This window comes from Cannabis sativa, chromosome 4 (assembly GCF_029168945.1).
Source record: "Cannabis sativa cultivar Pink pepper isolate KNU-18-1 chromosome 4, ASM2916894v1, whole genome shotgun sequence".
In the NCBI taxonomy this organism is placed as follows: domain Eukaryota; kingdom Viridiplantae; phylum Streptophyta; class Magnoliopsida; order Rosales; family Cannabaceae; genus Cannabis; species Cannabis sativa.
The window spans coordinates 72460262-72476722 of NC_083604.1; the positions used below are offsets into that span (position 1 = coordinate 72460262).

General features: G+C 37.6%; 2 protein-coding genes across 2 annotated transcripts; one reads left to right on the forward strand and one right to left on the reverse strand.

Annotated features, from left to right (window-relative positions):
* Positions 1–7231: 7231 nt before the first annotated feature.
* LOC133037134 (uncharacterized) lies at positions 7232–9601 on the reverse strand. Its single transcript, XM_061113967.1, has 3 exons — positions 7829–9601; positions 7608–7750; positions 7232–7433 (listed from the first exon to the last, which is right to left on the reverse strand). Exons 1-3 carry the CDS (start codon positions 9599–9601, stop codon positions 7232–7234), a joined length of 2118 nt encoding a protein of 705 aa, XP_060969950.1.
* A 3146-nt stretch (positions 9602–12747) lies between these two features.
* LOC115714111 (pentatricopeptide repeat-containing protein At3g51320) lies at positions 12748–15138 on the forward strand. The gene has a single exon (XM_030642655.2). It carries the CDS (start codon positions 13094–13096, stop codon positions 14795–14797), a length of 1704 nt encoding a protein of 567 aa, XP_030498515.2. The 5' UTR covers positions 12748–13093; the 3' UTR covers positions 14798–15138.
* Positions 15139–16461: the final 1323 nt, after the last annotated feature.

Consider the following 16461-nt stretch of genomic DNA (forward strand, 5'->3'; position numbering starts at 1 on the left):
CCACAAGGCGAGGAATTGTGTGTAGCGTGGTGTAAATGGGTGCATTCTAACGAGAGTCTAGTTGAAGTCGAAGTATGTGGAGGTGTTGTTTTTGTGTCCAGTGTGTCATTTGGCAAGTGAGTCCATCTTGCATTGTTTAGTTACTTGTCAGTTTATTCAGAGTTGGTAGTATGTGGTTAGGTTGGGGTTGGTTCCTTTTGTTGACGGCTCTTTTGGGGACTAGGTCATGACTTTATTTGCTCAGTTGGATGAGGGAGAATGTTGTCGGGTGGTCATGTTGTGTTAGGCGATTTGGTATATGTGTAACCAACTTTTGTGGAAGGGAAAGAAGAATGTGATGGAGTATGTGTTGGGTTTTATGCCCTAAATAAAACTCATTTCAATATAATCAGATTTACTTATTAATATAGATCAGAAATAACATTTAATATTGCATGGTTCACATGATTTACTTCATGATTATATGTACATAATGTATAAATTCGTCTGAAACCCTTTTCACATACTTGATCCTGTTTATTGTGTTGTCAACACATTGGAAAGTAAACATGACTATGTGAATAAAGTTTCCTAGATTTATCAGACACAAGGTTTTACTGATATGATAATCTACAACAGAGTTTACTTGCATTTGGAGAAGTGCTATGTTCTTTCCAGAGCATTGGTTAAAGTAAAGCTCAGGTTGGATGCATGGAGTATGCATCGGAAGGGACCGATATTGAACTTTGACTTAGATTTATTAAACTTACCGTAATATCTATTCAAGTCAATATCGCCTAGTTGATCCTAGATCAAATGATCTTAATCCTGTTATGATTAGGCTCAATCTCGAGAGGCTATTCGTGTTCTTTGATTTGTTAGTTAAGCCTACTTTTGGGTCAGGGTGATACGTACATTTTGGGAACACGGTAGTGCAATTGAGTGGGAGCGCTAACATAAACAATGAATCTATAGCTTCTATCTGGCGAATAGTAAGTAAAGGATGATCTCCTTCGAGCTTGACCAAACGAAAATAAATGGTGGAGATCTCATTTCACATAAGCTGAAATATCATTTATACGGGGTTAAGTGTTTTAAGGATTAAAATACATTGTAGGGTGTAACGGTAATTTAATCCCTTTACAGTGTAGATCATTCATATGGAGGATCATTGATCAAATTAGGATTATAACAATGGATAACTAATGATGTGTCTATGTGGTGGAACATATAGAGCATTCTATATACTGAGAGTGCAATTCTAAGTTCTATGCGTGGATTCAACGAAGAATTAATAAGTTAGTGAATTTTAGTAATAAATTCTTAATCTACTTATTGGAAGCTCGGTTATATAGACCCATGGTCCCTCACTAGTTGAGATAATATTGCTTGTAAGACTCATATAATTGGTTTTGATTAATCAATTATAATTCTCAAATTAGACTATGTCTATTTGTGAATTTTTCACTAAGTAAGGGCGAAATTATAAAGAAAGAGTTTTAGGGGCATATTTGTTAATTATGATACTTTGTATGGTTCAATTAATAAATATGATAAATGACAATATTATTTAATAATTATTTATAGTTATTAAATAGTTAGAATTGACATTTAAATGGTTAAATTTGAAAATTGGCGTTTTTGAGAAAATCAGATGCAGAATTGAGAAAACTGTAAAATCCAAGTAAGGCCCATTACTCTACATGGCCGGCCACTTGGTTTGAATTTTTAAACTGATATTTTCATTATTTAAATGCCAAATAATTCAAACCTAACCCTAGTGGAATGCTATAAATAGATAGTGAAGGCTTCAGGAAAATTACACTTAAATTTTCTATTTTTCCTTCAGAGAAAAACCTGAGCCTTCTCTCTCCCTATCTGGCCGACCACTCCCTCTCTCTTTCTTCCCTCTTGAATTTCGAAATTCTTAGTGTGAGAATAGTGCCCACACACAGCAAGTGATACCTCAATCATAGTGAGGAAGATCGTGAAGAAAGACTTTCAGCAAGAAGGAGTTTCAGCACTAAAGAATCAGAGAAAGAGATCCAGGTTCAGATATTGATAATGCTCTGCTACAGAAAGGAATCAAGGGCTAGATATCTGAACGGAAGGAGTCATATTATTCCGCTGCACCCAATGTAAGGTTTACTAAACTTTATATGTGTTTATTTCATCGTTTTAGAAAGTTCATATTTAGGGTGTTAATCAACATACTTGTGAGTAGATCTAAGATCCTGGTAAAATAATTTCCAACACTATGTTGTTAATTTAGTTTGGATCACTCCTATCAATGGAGAAAAGCTCAAGATAAAAGTCTATTTCTTTCGATGGATACTTGGTGTCTTTCGGGCGGGATTGAACTTTAGTCTAACTAGATGTTGATAAACTCAAGGTGAATATCAATGCTGCCATTTTTGAGGAGGGCAAAAAGTTTGGTAGAGTGATTAGAGATCACCACGCTTATGTGGTGGCTAGTATATCAGGATTAAGGGCGGGTGTTGTGCTAGCTGACGTTGCCGAACCTATAGCACGAAAAGGATGTTGTCGTTGCTAAAAAGAGATTTCTCAGCAGTCAGCAGTGTTGAGACCGATTGCTTGATGTTTGTGACAGTCAGTAGTCCTGTGATCTGTAAGGGGAAATACCGTGTAAGCTGTGCAATCCCACATCGCCTGGGGAAGGTAAAGTGTGATGATTCTAAGATTGTGTAGGTATGGGACTACATAGTTGAAGAAAGCTTAAATAGATTGATTGGTACTACCTATATCAACAAGGTGCATCTTGTTTTTCGGTAGCCCATCACGAAAGAACTCCACAGTTAAGCATGCTTGACCTGGGGTAATTTCAGGATGGGTGACCTCTTGGGAAAACCAGGAAGCGTGTGAGTGAGGACAAAGCACAATAGAAACACTCGTGTTGGTTTGTAGAGAAGATGTACCAAGACCTCAAGGCCATGTTTTGGTGGCCTAGAAAGAAGAATGATATTGTTGATTATGTTGCAAATGGTATCAGAGCCTTGACCCAGCCAGAAGTGTGGTCGACGAGGGCGTCGGACCCCGTAAGGAGGGGTGATCGTGATAGTCAGTAGTCCCGTGATCTGTAAGGGGAAATACCGCGTAAGTTGTGCAATCCCACATCGACTAGGGAAGGTCAAGTGTGATTATTCTAAAATCGTATAGATATGGGACTACACAGTTGAAGAGAGCTTAAATGGATTAATTAGTACTACCTATATCAACAAGTTGCATCTTATTTTCTGGTAGCCCATCACGAAAGGACTCCACAGTTAAGCGTGCTTGGCCTGGAGCAATTTCAGGATGGGTGACCTCCTAGGAAGTTTTCCCAAGAAGCGTGCGAGTGAGGACAAATGTAACGCCCTAAGATTTAGGCACGCTACCCAATATGATTAAGAAACCCTAATCCCCTAAACGGGATTGGTTTTAAAAATAAGCACGGAAATTAAAACTTTAAACGAAAACGGAATGAAAATAAACTTGTAATAATTTTAACCTTACAAACAAAAGTTACATGTTTCGGGATCCCAAAAAAAATCATTTTACAAAATATTACAAGTCTTTTCTCCTTAGCCGACCTAAGCGGCAAAAATAGAGTTATAAAAGTTTCAACGCTGGTAGACCCCAACCCGCTTGGTCTAGTGTGGCCCGAACATGTACATACATCGCCCAACTCCCATACTCATGGCTGATCAGAGATAGATTTACCCTTTCCTGCACAGTAGAGCACCCGTGAGCCAAGCCCAGCAAGACAATAAGATATATCGTTAATCATATATAACTCATCACATAAATAATAATAATGTCATTTCATATTTGTCTGTATGACACAGACCTGCGTGTTACGCTCACACGCCTATTTATGTCTATGTGGCATAGACCTACATGTTACGCTCACACGTCTAATTACAATAAGGCCTTCAACAATGAATTGCAGCCCCAAAACTCATCCATTTCAACCCAATTCACAACCAAAACTTAAATCCATTAAATAGATTTTCCAGTAATTAAATCAAAAGCTTAAAACACAATTCATGCATTAAAAATTCAATGGTAAAAACCCCAAAAATTCAGATTAAACATCATAAACTTCAAAGCTCCAACTTAAGCAAAATCACCAAGAACTTCAAGCTCAAGAACTTGAACTTGAACAATTAATTTCAAAGTTCAATAACAGAATAAAAACACAATAAAATTCCTTTTATATTCTGTCTAAACCTAACCCAACATCAATTCAAAAGATCCAAGTACAAACATGCTCAAATCAACAAGAAAACACTAACATGCATCTCAAGACCATCCCAACCTATGTCATGCTTTTCAACCATAAAATCACAGCAGCAAATTCATTAAATTTCAGCAATAGAAAAACTCCCTCAAGCTTCAATGCAATGATCAAGCCACAAATCCTCAAACAATTCTTCAATTTCAAGCTTGAATACCAAGCAAATCACCAATTTTTCAACCAAATACAAAGAGAGATAGAGAGCGAGAGAGAGAGAGAGAGAGAGAGAGAGAGAGAGAGAGAGAGAGAGAGAGAGAGAGAGAGAGAGAGAGAGAGAGAGAGAGAGAGAGAGAGGGAAGGGGGCTGTTTTAGGGTTAAGGTAAATGCAGAAATGAATTTCATTTTTTTTTACAAAGAATGCCTTTAGTTGAAAATAAATCCAAAATACATATTTACCATTTTGCCCCTAGGGCCATTTCTCACATACTCAAACAATCAAGGGCATTGAATTCATTTCATATATAACACATATTTAAATAATTTCAGATTATTCACACATAAATAAAATGCCAATAATTTATCCCAAAATTATATTTCAGCCCCGAACTCGGTTCGGCCCGAAATACCCGATTGTGACTATACCGCGCCAACTTGTCAGAACACACTTGAAAAAGGACACACCAGATATACTATATAATAATATAGTTCATAAGCACATAAATAAATTAAATTCACAGTTTTACCCTTTTCGGGTCAAAATTACTAAAATGCCCCTAACTCACGAACGGGGTCTTAACATGTCATTTCTCATATTAATTCGCATATAATAAATTATAATATAATATAATTCTACAATAATACTCAATTAACTAGTTAGGGCTTTGCTAATCTATTTCCTTAATTCCAGGGTATTACAATTACCCCCTCCTTATAGAAATTTCGTCCCGAAATTTACCTAAACAACTCTGGATATTTCTGCTGCATATCCGTCTCGAGTTCCCAGGTCGCCTCTTCTACTTTACTGTTCCTCCATAACACTTTCACCAGTGCAATTGTCTTGTTTCTCAAGACTTTCTCCCTTTTGTCAAGTATTTGCACCGGTTGTTCCTCATATGATAAATCTGGTTGTAGTTCTAATGCTTCATAACTCAGGATATGGGACGAATCTGAGACATATTTTCGAAGCATTGAAACATGGAATACATCATGTACAGCTGCCAGCGCTGGGGGCATAGCCAACCTGTACGCTACTTGCCCTATCCTCTCAAGGATTTCAAAAGGTCCAATGAACCTGGGGCTAAGTTTTCCTTTCTTACCAAAGCGCTCGATGCCTTTCATCAGCGATATTTGGAGAAACACCATGTCCCCGATCTGAAAATCAATATCCCGTCGCTTTGGATCAGCATAACTCTTCTGTCTACTCTGAGCCGCGAGCATTCACGCTCTAATTTTATCAAATGCCTCACTTGTTCTCTGAACAGCCTCGGGACCCAAGAACTTTCTTTCACCTACCTCATCTCAGTGAATAGGTGATCTACATTTTCTTCCATATAAAAGCTCATAAGGGGCCATCCTGATTGTTGCCTGATAGCTGTTGTTGTACGAGAGCTCGATCAGGGGAAGGTACTTTACCCATGATCCTTCAAAGTCAAGCACACATGCCCGTAGCATGTCTTCTAAGATCTGAATAGTCCTCTCGGATTGTCCATCCGTCTGAGGATGAAATGCTGTGCTAAACTTTAACTGAGTTCCCATAGCTCGATGTAGACTCTCCCAAAATCTTGATGTGAATTTCGGATCTCTATCCGAAACAATGGACTTTGGGACACCATGAAGACGAACAATTTCTCTAACATATAACTCAGCATACTGATCAATGGAGAAGTTCGTTCGAACAGTAAAAAAGTGCGCTGACTTTGTAAACCTGTCCACTATGACCCATACAGAGTCGAACTGTCCCGTGGTTCTCGGCAAGCCTACCACAAAGTCCATAGCAATGTCTTCCCATTTCCACTCTGGGATATTCAATGGCTGCAGCAACCTTGCAGGCCTCTGATGTTCAGCCTTCACTTGCTGACAGGTAAGACACTTAGCAACAAACTCAGCGATGTCATTCTTCATGCTTGGCCACCAAAACATGGCCTTGAGGTCTTGATACATCTTCGTTGACCCCGGATGAACTGAGTAAGGAGTCGTATGAGACTCAGTCATAATATCTCTTTTAATACCGTCATCCATAGGCACACAAACACGATTCATAAATCGTAACATTCCTGTTTCATCCACTGTAAAGTCACTAGTCTTCCCAGCCAAAACCCTATCTCGGGATTTCATTAACTCTGGATCTTGCAATTGTGCTTCTTTGATTCGCTCTAAAAGAGTAGATTGCAGGGTAATATTAGCCAATTGCCCTACAACCAACTCGATTTTAGCTCGAGTCATCTCATTTGCTAACTGCTGCGAGATTTGATTCACAGTATTTATCTGACTCTGCCCCTTTCTACTCAAGGCATCGGCAACCACGTTGGCCTTACCAGGGTGATAAAGGATCTCACAATCATAATCCTTCACCAGTTCTAGCCAGCGTCTTTGTCTCATATTCAGGTCTCTCTGGGTAAAGAAGTATTTCAGACTTTTATGATCAGTGTATATCTCACATTTCTTGCCATATAAGTAATGCCGCCAAATCTTTAGCGCAAATACTACTGCCGCGAGTTCTAAGTCGTGAGTAGGGTACCTCTGCTCGTACTCCTTTAACTGCCGAGAAGCATAAGCTATTACCTTTCCAGCTTGCATAAGAAAACAACCGAGACCTTGTCTCGAGGCATCACAATAAACAACAAATTTTTCCTTATCTGAAGGAAGAGTTAGCACTGGAGCAGTAATCAAGCGCTGTTTTAACTCTAAAAAACTTTTCTCACACCGATCAGTCCAAACAAACTTCAAATTCTTTCGAGTCAAATCCGTTAAGGGTACATCGATCTTTGAGAAACCCTCAACAAATCGACGATAATACTAAGCTAAGCCCAAAAAGCTTCTGACCTCAGTAGTCGATTTTGGTATTGGCCAATCCCGAACAACTTCAATCTTGGTCGGGTCCACCATTATCCCATCTTTATCTACTATGTGCCCCAAGAAAGAGACACGAGATAACCAGAATTCACACATTTTGAATTTAGCATAGAGCTTGTGGTCTCGTAATCGTTGCAATACAGATCTAAGATGCAACTCATGTTCCTCTTCCGATTCAGAATAAACCAAGATGTCATCAATAAACACGATCACACATCTATCCAGGTAATCCTTGAATACCCGATTCATAAGATCCATGAATGCCGCCGGGGCATTGGTGAGTCCAAAAGACGTCACTAGAAATTCATAATGTCCATACCGAGTACGGAAAGCAGTTTTCGGGACATCTTCCTCTCGAATTCTCAGCTGATGATAGCCTGAGCGAATATCGATCTTGGAGAAGACCATCTTCCCTTTCAGTTGATCAAAAAGATCATCAATTCGAGGTAAAGGATATTTGTTCTTGATGGTAAGCTTATTCAACTCTCGGTAATCAATACACATTCGCAGAGACCCGTCTTTCTTCTTCACAAATAATACCGGAGCACCCCAAGGAGAGTAACTCGGCCTAATGAATCCCAGATTCAGTAATTCTTGTAGTTGTATCTTCAATTCTTTTAATTCTGCTGGAGCCATTCGATACGGTGCCTTTGATACTGGTTCCGCTCCCGGAACCAACTCAATTACAAATTCAATCTCCCGGGTAGGTGGCAATACCGGTAGATCTTCTGGAAAGACGTCAAGAAACTCGCATACCAATCTTATACTCTCAGGTCCAGATGTCACAGGTTGGCTGGTATCCACTGCAGTAACTATGAATCCCAGACAACCTCTGCTCATCAGGTCCTTAGCTTTCAAAAGTGTTATTCTTGGTATGCGTGCCCCCTGAACTTTACCCACAAACACTGTTGGGTTGGCACTATCAGGCTCAAACACCACCATCTTCCGCTTGCAGTCAATCGTTGCCCCATACTTAGACAGAAAATCCATTCCCAGGATTATATCAAAATCAGACAGTTGCAATTCTATTAGATTGGCGGTTAATTCACAACCATCTATCCAGAAGGACAAGGACCGAATCCACCTAGTGGATACTATAAGGTCTCCCGAAGGTAAAAGGGTACCAAGCCCCGAAGCATAAATATCACATGGTTTATCGAAATTTTCAATTACTCTACTTGACACATAAGAGTGGGTAGCTCCCGAATCAAACAATACAGTATAAGAACAACCATTTATAGACAACTGACCTGTCACCACTGACGGACTAGCATCAGCATCAGCCTGAGTCATGGTAAAAAGTCGTCCCGGGTTCTGAGTAACATTCTTCTTAGGCTCCTCTTTCTTAGTCTGAGGACAATCTCTGATGAAGTGGCCCACCATGCCACACTGGAAACAAGTCTTGGCCCGACATTCACCCTGATGGTGTTTCTTGCATTTTGGACACTCAGGATAAGATCGGAATGAAGATCCGCGGCCCTGGCGGCCACCTCTGTTTCCTCGAAACTTCCTGTTACCCCCTGATGTTCCGGAAGCATCAACCTTTCGTTTGTGATCAGTGTTACCAATGTCGGTCCCTTTACTTATATTACCACTAGCAGCAGGGTTCGATGCCGTGACAACATCCTTTGCAGTCTGCTCCTTTATTACCTGATGCTCAGCCTCCTCAACAATTAAGGCTAGCTCTACCACTTTCTTGTACAAAGTGTCATGAGTAGTGGTAATCTTCAAGTCCCGACTGATTGTGGCATTCAGTCCTCTCACATATTTCTGTTTCCTGGTGAAATCTGTGGTCACCAGATCACCAGCAAACTTGGACAGCCGATCAAACTCTAGAGTGTATTCGGCCACAGACATCTTCCCCTGAGTTAATTTCACAAAGTCTTCCATGTGTGAAGTCCTCACAGCGATGTTATAAAATTTTTCTTCAAACAAACTCTTAAACTCATCCCAAGTCATTACATTGACATCACAAGTTTGTCCCACAATATCCCACCAGATGCGGGCATGATCTTGTAACATGAAAGCTGCACAATTCACTCTCTCTGTTCCCGTCACTCCCATATTATCAAGGATACGGGTGATTGTACTCATCCATTGCTCAGCTTTAATTATGTCAGTACCTCCCAGAAAAGTAGGAGGTTGCAGCTTCACAAACCGCTCAAACACGGAATCTCTATGCGGCATCATAAACCCCTGGTTACCCACCACTGGCATAGGCACTGGTGGTAACATTGGCTCAACAGGGGCAGCCGGTGCCGGTTGCCTTAATCGACGCAACTCTTCCTCTTGACGAAGTATGATACCTCGCATTTCATGGAACATCTGCTGCCAGTCAGCAGGAGGATTAGCATTGCCAACCCCCGCATTATCCCCCGGATTCTGCGGAGGTGCAGGCGGTGCCGGTAGATTGGTTTGGTCTACACCATGCTCTACTTGCTCGCCCTGTGGTCTAGATGATTGCGGAGGGTCCATTTTTACAAGTACCCCTGTAACCAACAACCCTAGCGAGTTAAGCACCAATACCACACTTATGCACTTATTACCTTAAACCCTAACTCAACTATTTACTTCATATAATTAAACACTTAACATATAGCATTTTAAGCATGGCATCATATATCACATAAATACTCTAGATGCTTACATACTGCCTAAAATGGAAAGCGGTAAATAATTGATCAAATAAGCAGTAAAGTATTTACTCTCAACACTTACTGCACCATGAGTCGAGCTTATCTCTGACGATGATTGTACATGTTCGGCCGGTCTACAGGAAGTTTAAAAACCTTGGCGCTCTGATACCAAACTATAACTCCCTAAGATTTAGGCACGCTACTCAATATGAATAAGAAACCCTAATCCCCTAAACATGATTGGTTTTAAAAATAAGCGCGGAAATTAAAACTTTAAACGAAAACGGAATGAAAATAAACTTGTAATAATTTTAACCTTACAAACAAAAGTGACATGTTTCGGGATCCCAAAAAAAATCATTTACAAAATATTACAAGTCTTTTCTCCTTAGCCGACCTAAGCGGCAAAAATAGAGTTACAAAAGTTTCAACGCTGGTAGACCCCAACCCGCTTGGTCTAGTGTGGCCCGAACATGTACATACATCGCCCAACTCCCATACTCATGGCTGATCAGAGATAGATTTACCCTTTCCTGCACAGTAGAGCACCCGTGAGCCAAGCCCAGCAAGACAGTAAGATATATCGTTAATCATATATAACTCATCACATAAATAATAATAATGCCATTTCATATTTGTCTGTATGACACAGACCTGCGTGTTACGCTCACACGCCTATTTATGTCTATGTGGCATAGACCTACATGTTACGCTCACACGTCTAATTACAATAAGGCCTTCAACAATGAATTTCAGCCCCAAAACTCATCCATTTCAACCCAATTCACAACCAAAACTTAAATCCATTAAATAGATTTTCCAGTAATTAAATCAAAAGCTTAAAACACAATTCATGCATTAAAAATTCAATGGTAAAAACCCCAAAAATTCAGATTAAACATCATAAACTTCAAAGCTCCAACTTAAGCAAAATCACCAAGAACTTCAAGCTCAAGAACTTGAACTTGAACAATTAATTTCAAAGTTCAATAACAGAATAAAAACACAATAAAATTCCTTTTATATTCTGTCTAAACCTAACCCAACATCAATTCAAAAGATCCAAGTACAAACATGCTCAAATCAACAAGAAAACACTAACATGCATCTCAAGACCATCCCAACCTATTTCATGCTTTTCAACCATAAAATCACAGCAGCAAATTCATTAAATTTCAGCAATAGAAAAACTCCCTCAAGCTTCAATGCAATGATCAAGCCACAACTCCTCAAACAATTCTTCAATTTCAAGCTTGAATACCAAGCAAATCACCAATTTTTCAACCAAATACAAAGAGAGATAGAGAGAGAGAGAGAGAGAGAGAGAGAGAGAGAGAGAGAGAGAGAGAGGGAAGGGGGCTGTTTTAGGGTTAAGGTAAATGCATAAATGAATTTCATTTTTTCACAAAGAATGCCTTTAGTTGAAAATAAATCCAAAATACATATTTACCATTTTGCCCCTAGGGCCATTTCTCACATACTCAAACAATCAAGGGCATTGAATTCATTTCATATATAACACATATTTAAATAATTTCAGATTATTCACACATAAATAAAATGCCAATAATTTATCCCAAAATTACATTTCGGCCCCGAACCCGGTTCGGCCCGAAATACCCGATTGTGACTATACCGCGCCAACTTGTCAGAACACACTTGAAAAAGGACACACAAGATATACTATATAATAATATAGTTCATAAGCACATAAATAAATTAAATTCACAGTTTTACCCTTCTCGGGTCAAAATTACTAAAATGCCCCTAACTCACCAACGGGGTCTTAACATGTCATTTCTCATATTAATTCGCATATAATAAATTATAATATAATATAATTCTACAATAATACTCAATTAACTAGTTAGGGCTTTGCTAATCCATTTCCTTAATTCCAGGGTATTACAACAAAGCACGCTGGAAACACTCGTGGCGTACTCGTGTATAAGAGCCATTCATTCTGTGGGGTGTAAGGACCCAATGGAGGCTTGAAGCAGAGACGTTACAAATGTACTCCTTAAAAGAGTTCTACCGATGCACCCCATATTTGTTTCTGTATTCGAGAGAATTTTTTAATTCAATTTTTTATAGTCGTATACATTGAAATTATTTAAGACACCTTGCAAAATTTTGAGAAATTTGAAAAAAATTTAACATGCTAAAAATATTCTTTAAACAGTCTGTTGCACGTGTGACTTTTTTAATTTATATACATGTAAAATAGTTTGTTTGAACTCTTTTTTCAGTGAGTCAATATTTATTTGAATTTGTCAAAATTTTATAAAATATCTTAAATAACTATTGACTACAATATGGACGATTATGAAAAAAAAATTAACTTAAAAAATTCTCCTAAATGACGAAATAAATAGAAGTGCATCGATACACTATTTTTAATGCGTGCATTATAAAATGATCCTAAACTTTTTTTTCAATATTTTTTTTTTTTGTTTTGGTTAAAAAAAAAGGAAGAGGCCTTTCCTTTATCGGTTAAAAAAATGATAATTACATATGACACTATATTTTGGTAAAAAAATTACATTTTTTATGTTTAAAGAATTTTTTTTTATATTTTTACGATTTTCTATAAAAACAACACGAAACAACAAGAAAGCTATATAAAAATAATATTTAAATAACATCAAAACAACAACAAAAAATAACATATAAATAATAAAAAATCAATAATAAATTGATAAGAGTACAACACTATAAGACCATATTTTCTGTGAATAAAATCAAAAAATTGTAAAAATATTTAAAATTATGTGAAATATATATTTTTGTAATTTTTTTTTTGGGGGGTTATTTTTGTGTATTTTTGAAGTAATATCCAATTAAATAAATGTTTAAAAGACATTAAGCTAATTTTCCCTCGATCCAAAACATGGAACGCACCGTTTTTGGCCATTCTTTGTTGTACCCTGTAAACTGTAATGGCTAAATGCCTAGGCGCTGTAGTCTAAGCCGATTCTGTGGTTCGTCACCTCCATTGAAGATCGGTCGAGTTGAGTCCGTGGAGGATGGATCTTAATTTCATTCCATTTTCGAACGAAGCATTAACTGAAATCTGAGTCAAAAAAAGCAAGAGAGAATACTATGCGGTAATGGAAATAACCAGTAGGAAGTCCCTAAAACGATTGGATCAAAACCATATTCCAAATGAATGGCAAGAATTTCCATACGAGACCTATTCCGCTTCAGGAACTCCAGACCCTTTATTCATTCATATCCATTATCTTCTTCTGTATCCCCAGAAGTTTCCGTTGATGCCGCAAAATCATCTCAGCGCCGCAATTGTTTTGCTCTTCTCGACGCCTCTCGGAGCGTGATCCAGGTATCCAAAATTCATGCTAATTTGATTACTTTAGGTCGTTTTGACTCCTTTTGGGCCAGGAAGATTCTCAAGCTATACTGGGATTTTGGCCATCTTGATTATACTATATTGATTTTCAAGTTCATAGATTTTCCGGGAACTTTTTGTATTAACACAGTTTTAAAGGCTTATTCTTTGGGTTTGAGTCCCAGCCAAGCTTTAATTTTCTATTTTGAATGGTTGGGGGAAGGGTTCTGTCCCAATGGCCATACTTTTGTACCGCTTATTGGGTCTTGTGCGAAGATGGGTTGTATTGAAACTGGGGGGAAGTGCCATGGGCAAGTGGTTAAGAATGGCGTTGATACTGTACTGCAAGTTAGAAACTCTTTGATTCACATGTATGGTTGCTGTGAGAGAGTGGAACTTGCATATAAGGTGTTTGATGAAATGACCACGAGAGATTTGGTGTCTTGGAATTCTCTTGTTGATGGGTATGCGAGACATGGTTATATGGATGTTGCTCATAAATTATTTGATGCTATGCCAGAGAGAAATGTGGCATCTTGGAATGTGATTACTAGTGGGTATTTGAAGAGTGGTATTCCTGGTTGTGTGTTGAAGCTATATAGACAACTGGTTAAAACTGGAATGAGAGGTAACAATACTACCATGGTGAATGTGCTTACTGCTTGTGGTCGATCAGCTAGACTGAAAGAAGGAAGATCTGTTCATGGATTTCTAATCAGGACTGCCTTTTTAAAATCAAGCATATTCATCGATACAGCCTTAATTGATATGTATAGTAAATGTCAGAGAGTGAAAGTAGCTAGTAGAGTGTTTGACAGCATGCCAGAAAAGAATTTGGTTTGCTGGAATGCAATGATCTTGGGGCACTGCATACAGGGAAATCCTGAAGATGGTATTAAGCTTTTCCATAGAATGGTGGGCAAAGGAAGATTACAAGATCGAGAAGGCAACTGTATTAAGAGTGAAAGGATTGCCAAAGGTCGAGGAAATATACTACCTGATGCAGTTACTTTTATTGGTGTTCTTTGTGCCTGTGCTCGTGCTAGACTTTTAGAAGAAGGGAGAGGTTACTTTGAAGAAATGACTAACTTTTTTAGGATAAAGCCCAATTTTGCTCATTATTGGTGTTTGGCTAATATTTTTGTAGGTGTTGGCCTTGTTAAGCCAGCAGAGGAGATAATTAGGAACATTCCGCATGATATTGTGGACGAGTCACAGGATTCATTGATTTGGGCCAATTTGCTCAGTTCATGTCGATTCGAAGGAGATTTTTGGTTTGGGGAACAAATTGCGAAATCTGGTATTGACAGGGAACCTCATAATCTTTCATACTATAGATTGCTGCTGAATGTATATGCCACAGCCGGTAGATGGGAAGAAGTTGCCCGAGTAAAGGAAATGGTAAAGGAAAAAATAGTGGGTAGCATGCCAGGGTGCAATCTTATAGACTTGAAAGATATAGTTCACAATCCAAGAGGAGAGGAACTAAGGCCTTTGAATACAAGAAGAGAGCAGCCATTTAGTTAGATGATACTGGTTTTACTTTTATGCAAATTGGCATCCACACTAAATATTGGAGCTTCTTGGTGAACAGGGCTGCCATTGATAGTTCACCCTAAGCTTCCAGAGAAGGCACATGTTATGATGACAATGACGAATAATGATAAAAGTGAAGGGAGACTGACTCTGTAAGTGAGTTTGATGAAAGTCAAGTTACACTGCTGTGCACTGTGTATTCCAAATTTTGGAATAAAGCATTTTCTTGGTGAAAGGTTTATGTTATTTATTCAATCGTGTAAACATCTCATAGTCATTTTGCCTTTCTTCAAAAATATTTAATAAAACGTTGCTTCTCTTTTTCTTCTTTATGTATAGTTTGTTAAAAACTTCAGTAAGTAAAAAATGTTACCTTATCAACCAATAATTATATTACACTATATCACTCAATACTTTAATACAGAGTAGGGACATTTCCCACTACTAATACAATCAACTTAAAAACAAGATTAGCTCGATCTTTTAACAAAAGATAACTAAACATTATTAACACAAAGAAGCTTTTTGAAATTTCTAGCAACACTCCAAGAGAGGACAATAAAGGATTTGTGCTCCAAATAGAAATTACAACGTTAAGGCAATTTGACTCCATTGTCTCACTGTTTCTTTTTTATCCAACTCAAAGTCTCCTTAATATCTAAAGTTTCGACCAACTCTAGATTTACATCTAATTCTTAGCACGAGCCTCCACCATACCAAGTCTAAATCTACGAGCAGCAACGTCAACATTAACCAATATTAGCGCAAATTGATAGACCAACATTAGGCAAATCAATTTAAATCCATTAATTATAATACACACGAAAAAATTGTATACATGTTTGTATTTATTTCCTTACCAAATATTTCTTTCAACTTACATTTATTTATTTTTTTTCAAAGTAAAGCCATGAATTTTATTTAGGATTATTTTACAAATACACAAAAATAACAAAAAAATAAATAAATACAGTTTTACGGAATTTTAAACATTTTACTATTTTTTTTATTTTATACACAGAAAATACGGTCTTTTTATGTTGTATAGTTGTTAATTTATTGTTGACTTTTTGTTATTTGTATGTTATCTTTTGTTGATGTTTTGATGTTATTTTCATGTTATTTTTATGTAGTTTTTTTATTGTTTTCGTGTTGTTTCTTTGAAAAACCGTAAAAATGTAAAAAAAAAAAAAAAAAAAAATCTTTTAAACGTAAAAATGTAATTTGTAAGTGTCATTATTTTGTGTGGCAAATTATGTAAATACTTTGTGCTTATTACTACTGTCTTAGTATTTGTCATTTGTGTGTTTAGTTACATCTGACCTCTTTAGATCTGTATTTGTTGCCATGTCAGCTATTGGGTATTTGTCAGCTTGTGCCAGTTGTCCTTTGCTGGTTTGTTACTTAATCGATTTATTTCTCTATCTTCAGGATACATATATATTCTGTGGTTTTAGTTTTCTAACGAACTCTCTTCTGTTAGAATCGTCTTCTTGATTCTTCTGCTAGGGCAAAATATTCGTTTGTTTCTTATTTGGTTTATATGCAGATGGAAATTTCAAGAGTCTTCAAGAGGTTGAAGAGGGGAGTTCAGAGTAAACTGTTGGAGGTTCTTCAGCTGTGTGAATGCAAGGTGTTCTTGTGTTCTTAGATCT